This window comes from Aulonocara stuartgranti (genome assembly GCF_965226115.1).
Source record: "Aulonocara stuartgranti genome assembly, chromosome: 12".
Taxonomy (NCBI): Eukaryota; Metazoa; Chordata; class Actinopteri; order Cichliformes; family Cichlidae; genus Aulonocara; species Aulonocara stuartgranti.
This window is the reverse complement of record NC_138948.1, coordinates 7,974,015-7,982,735: the sequence shown is the minus strand read 5'-3', so window position 1 is coordinate 7,982,735 and position 8,721 is coordinate 7,974,015. Positions and strand designations below refer to the sequence as shown.

The window sequence follows — 8,721 nt, the reverse complement described above, 5'->3', positions numbered from 1 at the left end:
CCCACTTTCTGTTTCTGCGTCATCGTCTTCCAGCACAGACGGCAGCAGCACCTGCTTGGCCAACTTCTTCCCATGAAGCATGACACTGATAATAGCTGTAATATTGATACTAAGACAACTATTTTGCTACCTTTATGCAGAAATTCCTTAGTAATTTCTTTCTTTTTTCCTTCTGTCCTTTTTTTGTGCTTTTAGATCCAAACGGCAAGTAAAATATTTGCGTTGTGAGCTCAATCACTGCACTGAATTTCAGCAGGATTTGGTGCACTATGTCTTCTCGCAACAGAGCTTACTTAAAGGTCTTGGCAAACTCTGCTGTGGTAATTAAAAAGGCTAGGACTTCACTACCTGACTGTAAGTCACCAATCAGAGTTCTTTTGTCATGTTTGGATGGCTTGATTTGTTGACAGGTTGTCATGGCACTCTCAGTACTCTGAGTGCCGACTCTTTCAACCATGACAACCAACATTTACAGGAGGAGGAAAAGGAGGAGGGGGAAGTAAATGGATTGTTTGCTTCATAAACTGAGCACCTCACCCCCGAACTAAAATGCCTCAACCTTAAACACTTTCTACTGGCTGAATAAACCTTTCCACTCTGGTTTCTTTCTTATATAAACAAGAAAAACAAACCAAGCAAATGTGTTTACATATTCTGTAAATGTTTCTCTTTATTTGTAAGTAAATGCAAAGTCCTTGCAGCTGATGCATTAAATGGAATACCCTCAATTAAGTACACAACAAAGGTCATTATAGCAGAGGCTGATTGGATCAGAGTTGTTCATAGCAGCAGCGATACGCAAACACCAAAAAATAAGAACCTCTCAACAAAGTTGTTACAGTCCAGGGCCCCGTGAGACAGGCCAGACAAGCTCAAAACAGTCTCACTAACTGACACAGTGCTGGTAAAGAGACAGAGCTTTTTAAATATGAACAGGAGACAAAGTATCATGCATTTGTTTAATGCTGCTGTTTTACCCTCATACCTAAAGGATATGACAGACACGACAAAGAATAGGCCTTTTTTTGTTCCTTTTAAATCAAGCAGAATCAAAGTGCTCATTTACATAATCAAAATACATTCTTAGAAAAGATTGTAGTGGTAGTTTTTATAGTTTATACTTTGTCTTTTGATATTTATATATATGTATAGAAGCTATATATAATATTCTTTTCTGTTTGCACATTTTACACAACAGACATTTTCTTGACAGCTTTCATTCCAGTTCAACTAAATGTGTTTAAATAAATCAGAGCAGACATTCATCCAAAATGAACAACAGCAGGGAAAATAGGACCCACCCATTATCTCCCAACTATAACATAGCAAAATCAGAAAAACAAAAAAGTACTCTCAGCAACTGGAAGGGACATTTAAAAATCACAATGAAATCAATTAGGCATGCTGACAGCTATCTTTAATTTGAAATAAAGACAAAGAAAGGGAATAAACAAGACACATAAGCTGACAAGAAAAAGCCACAGGTTAATGCAAAGTGGGTGATCAAAAAAACAATGTGGCCCCTGCACATACATTTTCAAATTACAACCCTGACTCGTTGGAAAGCAGCAAATGACCACAGTGGCAGTGTGATTGCCTCTTGTCTCTGGATGAAACTTCGCTGGAACTTAAAACAATAGAACCGAACTGCTGCGATCAAAACTAAAAGCCATGTGGGCAGCTTTCTGTTACCAAAACACCATCTGTAACATTAAATCTGCAGGCTTGTGTGACTCAGAGCAGGGTACTCATGCTTATTTTAAAAATCGAAGCAGTTTGACAAGGTAACAGACAAGTAGAATAATCATGTAAAAACACACACCTGAGATCATGCATGTTTTACACCCACTCGTATATAGAGATGCGCACACTTATGATAATTTCAAGGGCACACATATGCATGCATACACACATGCGTGCTGATGCCGTTGAGCAGGTGTCAGGTCACAGTGAAGGGGTGGCGCGTGAGCCACAAGGTAGCACAAACATGCAGAGAAAAAAACTGAAAGGATGAATGCATAAACGTAGGCAAAATGTTAATGTAAGGCAAGAGGCAGAGGAGATATGATGCTGTTAAATAGATATTTTAAAGGCTCAATAGGTGATAAGTGGAGCAAGTTGACAGCTGTCAGATACGAACTGGGCAGCATCTTTTCCCCTTCAGTAACAACGTTTTGTTACGGATTACTTGAGTTTTAAGGAAAAGGCTCTTTCTATTTTACTGAGAATAAAATGAACAGATCAATACCAATATTGTGTTTTTACAGCAAATACAAAGCTACAGCCAAGAACCATTTAGTGTAGCTTAGCATACAGACTGGAAACAGGCTCTCTACAAAGGTCGCAAATACGGCACGATTAAAGCTCACTGAGTAACATGTTATATTTAATTAGTTTATTCTGTACAAAAACCAAAGTGTAAAAATAGTAAACTTGATTTATGGGCAATTAGGGGTAAGAAGACCTGGAAATGGGGGAAACAGCCTTGCTAGACCAATCTGTTGATATCAGCAGCATTTTAATTCTGGACATCAGGTACCCATAAATACGTTTCTTCTTCAGACTTGTGTTTTAGTTGGACAACCTTTGCTGCAATGAAACACAACAAAATCTAGGACAAATCTTAACAAAGTTTTAAACAGCTGCCACTGAGATAGCCTATTGGAGTGAATAAATGTATTTTCCATGATATCGAACAATTCTTTTAAGTTGTTACTTATTCATTTACTCACCGATTAGTCATTTACTCTACAGCTTATTCCAAACAGCTGATGAAAAATAAAAAAAATCCTCCGCGACATTTAGAATTTAACACATTATAATACGTTATACCACATTGAACATAGTACGATTTAGATGTTAAATTAAAAAGCCCTCAAGACCTATATTTTTGTTAATAGTTTATCATTGAAGTTTATTTTTAAGATATATTGACTCACGTTTGGTCTTTAGTGGCTGCCCTGCACATTAGTGCTGCAGTTTCAGCAAACACCACCTGGGACCCAAAAGATTATGATGCGATGGCAGAATGAGCACACTAAGAAAAATGGCACTCGCACAGAGGCTGATGCATTTTGAAGAATTGCCAATGAAGAGCAAGGTAATCTGTTTATGGAGGCAGTGGCAGAATTTATGTTTTCATTATTCAGGGATACCTGTCAATACGTTAAATTTGTCCGCAGCACGTGTCCTTCAGTTTCTCTGTCTGCATGCCTATACATCTTTTCTTTTTCTTAGTCAAGGACTAAAGAGATTGATATTGATAATGAAAAACAGTCCAAATATATTTGAGCAGTCCTTATACTTTCCCAACAAGTAAAGTTGACTTAATCCACACAGAAATGAAAGTTTACTATCTATGCCACACATTTCCTTGCAAATATAAAACCTCAATAAAAGCCTTTTAACAGTAACAATAACACAGAGTATATTATATTTCTTGAATATATTGTCTTGGTCATGCATTCACAATGAGGCAGGTCATTACACTAGATCATTTTTGGAAGTATCATCAACAAGCAAAAACAGATTCTCAAAGAACAGAACATTTCCAACTTGCTACAGACAAGATCGCAGAGCCCAACAGAAACATTAAAATGGTATATAAAAAAAAGAACACAAACAAACCCATTTTTTACAGTACAAAAATTGGCACAGTATTAGTAAACCAGCGGTGCTGTGTCTTGTTGTTTTCAGAAAGCCTGTCGATTCATCGACCTACGAGCAGAAAACCCTGAAGAGAAAAAAAGTGCGAAGGACAGACAGACAGGCAGGCAGACAGACAGACAGAAAGAGCAACAGAGACATGGAAATAGAGATGTTACAGTCATTACTCATCCAGCAAGCAGGGGCTTTGATGGCCGAATGTGAAATTCAAGTGACAATCCACACAGGAACCATCGTCTGTGATGCATTTTGTTGGTGGTTAATGAGCCATAGTGGCTATGTAGGGCCCTTGTTTTGCTCTTATGGCGAGGGTATATGAAGTGTCTAATCTTGAATATGCACAAATAACGCTGGAAACAAAAACAGAAATGGAGCAGAGCCACTCGCTTTCACTCTAATCCTGTTAGTTTAAATGCTCTTCTCCACAGGTTTCTATGGTTACCTGCTCTGTTTTCATCTGAAGCTAGTGATGACAACACATTGTTGTCGACAGCAACTACAGGTTGCAGATTGAAGTTGACTTACAAATGTTTCTGAGATAAAGCTGCCCTTGTAGTTGCAATATTGACATAAATATGAATGGGCTTTTCCACAGTGGTAATTGGTCCTGATTTTACTGTACGGATGTGAATGAGTGAATGATCAATAGAAAAATAGTTGATATGAATCCTTTTCTGTTTTTTTTTTTATTTGTTTGTTTTTTTGAGGATGGAATACATTTTTCTATATTTTCTTAATATTAAATAAAGAACTGATTTTCACAAAGCCTTTCCTCATGATTAATTAGAAGTTAGCATGAATTCACAGTGAATCATCAGTCATTTATTTTACCCATGAAAAATATTTTACCAAAGAAAAGATTCTTCTGACTTTTACTGACATTTCAGAACAGTTTTGTAACATACTAAATATGAAAAGAAACAAAAAAATACTGGAAATGTAGAACACTTACTCATCTGAGTCTTTTTTGCTCTCCTCAATGTAGGCTATGGACTCTGAACGAATACGGTTGGTGACCTCGTAGGTGCGCAGGGTGACACCAAAGATGTCCTCGTGATAGCGATTCTCATCCTAATGACAACAGATTGGTAGCGAGACAAAGCTGAGTAACTGTTTACCAGATGTGTGTGTAGCATAATAATACGTTTTCTCTAGCAGGCTGTAGATATACCTTTTAAAATGGGATTCTATGGGAAATGACCATGACAAGCAAGCTAGCCAAAGACGCTGGCTACCATGATGTCATCCATCGATTTCTGAAGTCATGTTTTGAAATATAAAGATGAGTAATTTGAAGCCAGGTGTGACGAGAGATGGGCGGGTCTGAATGTGAAACTGCATACACACTGGTTAATCACTTGTCAATCACAGGTCATTAGCCAATGGGCAAACATCAGATAACCCTTCTTTCTGATCATAGTATGACCAATATTGACAAAATGGACCTGCAGTGGCAAAAACACCAATGTGAGCCAAAACAACATGGTAACATATAGTTACACTTTAGAGCCAAAATGCTAAAAAAAAAAAGAAAAGTTAAGGTTTCAAAACAGGACCTCACATACCAGTTGGTGATCGGGCTTATGTCCATATCCAGTCCTTAAACAACATTACCTTTGCAATGATGGATAGCATCTTACATTTAGTATTTTCACAGCTGATCAGGTATTTTAACTAACTCTAGAATCTCCCTTACATTAAGTTTACTTCACGGTTCAGTAAGGTAGAATGGAGTATGAATGTGAACATAACAGAGGTGATATTGCAGAGAGAACTCCGCCACTCTTACCCGAAGCTTACTGATAAAGAAGCCAGCATCCTCCAGGCTCATGTTGCCCTGCTGCTTGATGATTTGCTGGACAGTCTTGAGAACATCTCCTGCCATTGTCACATCCCCACACACGTAGATGTGTCCACCCTCCTGCCTCAGGCACTGGTACACCGTCTCTGACAGATGCTCGCGCAGTACATCCTGTACATATTTCTGACAGAGAGGCAGTGAAGAAATGATGAGTGTGCATGGAGAAGTGAAGCGTGAAAATAGCAGAAAAGGAAACAATGTGAAAAACTGAGTCAGGACACTACACACAAAGTAAAATTTGCAAACTGCCACCTAAAGACTGATATGCGCAGGAACAAAGCAACCTCAGAGTAAGAAAAATTATGCTCTGTGGATTTTGTTCTTCTTTTCAAATCCGTGTATTGACTGTCACTGCTAAAAGTAACAGAAGTGTAAACAAAGCAAGAATCAATCACAACAACAAAGGAAGCATTGAGCATAAAGAGGACAAAGACAAATGTATATATGAAAATGTATCAGCAGAATGACATTGGTAAGTAAAAATACACTATATCTACAGAAGTATTTATCCAGCCATCTCAAATTTGTGAATTTATTTCTACCTAAACAAGCCAGAGACAGATGTTACAAGCGACTTCCTTCGTGTTTAGTGCTTGTACCTTTGGTTTGCCAGGCTCTCTGGAATAGGCTGTGTAGAGCTCCTTAAACACCCCTTTATTCTTGGCCTGTATGGTCTCCTCCTTGTAGATGTGGTCCATCTCAGACTGCCGACAACCAAACACCAGTATCATTGGGCAGGATTTCATCCCTTGAAGATAAGAGGTAAGAGTTACTTTGTTGCTCTGGATGGAAATGCAGAAGTGATATCCAGAGTACAAGTGTCAAAATTACATTATCACTTTAATTTGAAGAATAAATCTATAAGCACTGAAAATACATTGCAAAGTCTTTTTATAAGTTGGTCAAAAGTAACTCTATGGATTGAGGGAGAACAAAATTCCAACCGTTTTGTTCAAGGTCATATAGTCTTTGTTGCCAGAAGCTTCTGAATGGGGCAATCCCTGTTCCTGGACCCACAAGGATGCAAGGTGCTTGGTTGTTCTTGGGAAGCTGGAATGATGGTGCACTAAAATAATGCCACACACACAAACAACATCCAACAAATTACCATGGAGCCTATAAAATGTAATAAAGGAATAATAGAGTATTTTAATAATAAAAATAATGGATTGCATTTATATAGCGCTTTTCAAGATCCTTAAAGCACTTTACAATTCCACTATTCATTCACTCTCACATTCACACACTGGTGGAGGCAAGCTACAGTTGTAGCCACAGCTGCCCTGGGGCAGACTGACAGAAGCGAGGCTGCCATATTGTGCCATTGGCCCCTCTGGCCATGGCGCAGAGGTGAAGTGTCTTGCCCAAGGACACAACGACCGAGACTGTCTGAGCCGGGGCTCGAACCGGTAACCTTCCGATTACAAGACTGCCAACTCTTGAGCCACGGTTGGGGGACATCAAGCTATATGGGTAAGTATAGCTTGATGTCAAGATTCCCCTAATTCTTCTAATCCTTTCATTGCCTCTAAAACTCACTAATTGGCACATTTATTTTGTTTATTCACTGTAAACGTATAAATTTTACAAAGAACACTCCTGGTAAGATAAAAATGAGTTGTTTTACATAAAAAGATAAAAGGTACTAATTAGAGAACTTTAACAGCAAATATTTCGGTTATTTTTATTTCCACTTTTAGTCTTAAGGAATGAATTGATAATCATATTAGCTCTATATCATGCATGCAGACAAGAGAGTGGTACCTATCTTGGCAAATCAGCTTACTTTGTCAAACATCACCTTTTCACGTGTCATGAAATGTTTCCAAGGAGCCAGACTTTCTTGTATTTTTTAATGTGGCCTTGAACAACAGTTCTCCAGGATTTCTAAAGGTCTTTTAAAGCTTTTCTTTAAACACTGGCTGCCTAAAATTGTACCTTTGTACCAAAAAGATGATTCTCAAAGGGCTCCTAGACAAAAAATTGGCATATCTCTGCAGGAAATAGTGTGTGTCCATAAACATTTAGCGGAAGTAGAGGACAGAAGAAGATCAAAATCTCATAAAGAGTATTTATAAGAAATAAGAAATGCAATAAGAAATGCATTTCAGCCAGTGTTGTTGGGGATCTTGTAAAAATTAATGGAATTATAAATGTAGAAATGTACTGTGAGGTTTACCATCTGGAAAAATGTCTGGATCTATTGTCATGCTGAAAAATGAAGCTGTTACCAATCAAGCGAACTGTCAATGCAGTAAAAACACAACTGGATAGAAAAAACACTCAAAACACACCACCAGTCATGGACTGGCCTCCGCAAAGAACGGACCTCAACATTCTTGAAGCAGTGCGGGATCATCTTGACAGACATTATCACAAAAAGTGGGTAACATCCAAATACGAGCTTTGAATGTCCTTCAAGAAGTCAGCGGAACTATTCCCGAAGAATATTTGAAGAAATGACAAGAAGGCTTACTTAAAAAAAGACTTACCAAATACTGACTTTTAAGCTCTTTAGAATTGTACCTGATATACCAGCTTTTATACTGTTTGCCTGTGTATGTTTGCATGCTTCAGTAAATTGCTGCACCTACTTCCCATTCTCTTAGAAAATATAACAAAATAAAGGGTTGGCTAAAGACTTTTGCAAATTAGATTATAGATTAGATTAGATTAGATTGCATTGCCTTAAAATTTCTTGTAAAAACACTTTGATATTTACCCTCGGACAAAGCACGGCACCATCTCCCCCTTCTCTATCCTGTTAAGCCACGATGAACACACTCCATGATGGATTGGTCCCTCTCCATCTGAAAGAGATGATTACCGAGCAAGCACTTTACCTTTTTCTCTCCCCTCTGCCTCCCACTCTTTTTAAGCGTACAAACTAACAGGAAAAGAGTGTTCCTAACATGTGTTCAAGGCTATAGCCATCTTCCCCTCTTCCTCACGCTCTTCCTCTAAAGGGAAATTACAGTAATTCAGCTGTTGCTTATACAATCATAGTAATATGTTCACATAAGTGCACATTACAGGTGGGAGAAGATAGCAGTTAAAAGGTATAGTAATGCTTACTGACTACTTTACAGGCTGAGATTATATACTGCCACAGTGGTGCTAAAAACAACACTTAAATCGTGCCCTAAATAATGCCTCATGCCTAAATAATGCAGTGAAGTAGACTGAAGTATACT

At 38.1% G+C, this 8,721-nt stretch overlaps 1 protein-coding gene across 4 annotated transcripts in view; it reads right to left on the bottom strand.

Annotated features, from left to right (window-relative positions):
* Positions 1–3,208: 3,208 nt before the first annotated feature.
* Positions 3,209–8,721, bottom strand: part of nos1 (nitric oxide synthase 1 (neuronal)) — a gene marked incomplete at its 3' end in the record, with an annotated part of 38,191 nt that continues 32,678 nt past the window's right edge. For 3 of the 4 annotated variants that reach the window (XM_082555780.1, XM_082555783.1, XM_082555781.1), the window contains 6 exons: positions 8,250–8,337; positions 6,472–6,593; positions 6,127–6,275; positions 5,456–5,650; positions 4,619–4,737; positions 3,209–3,733 (listed from right to left, as the gene is read on the bottom strand). In XM_082555780.1, the coding sequence (XP_082411906.1) occupies positions 3,718–3,733; positions 4,619–4,737; positions 5,456–5,650; positions 6,127–6,275; positions 6,472–6,593; positions 8,250–8,337 (689 nt within the window). Of the gene's footprint in view, positions 3,734–4,614; positions 4,738–5,455; positions 5,651–6,126; positions 6,276–6,471; positions 6,594–8,249; positions 8,338–8,721 lie in introns of those variants that run through there. The other variant, XM_082555782.1, reaches the window with a different exon arrangement.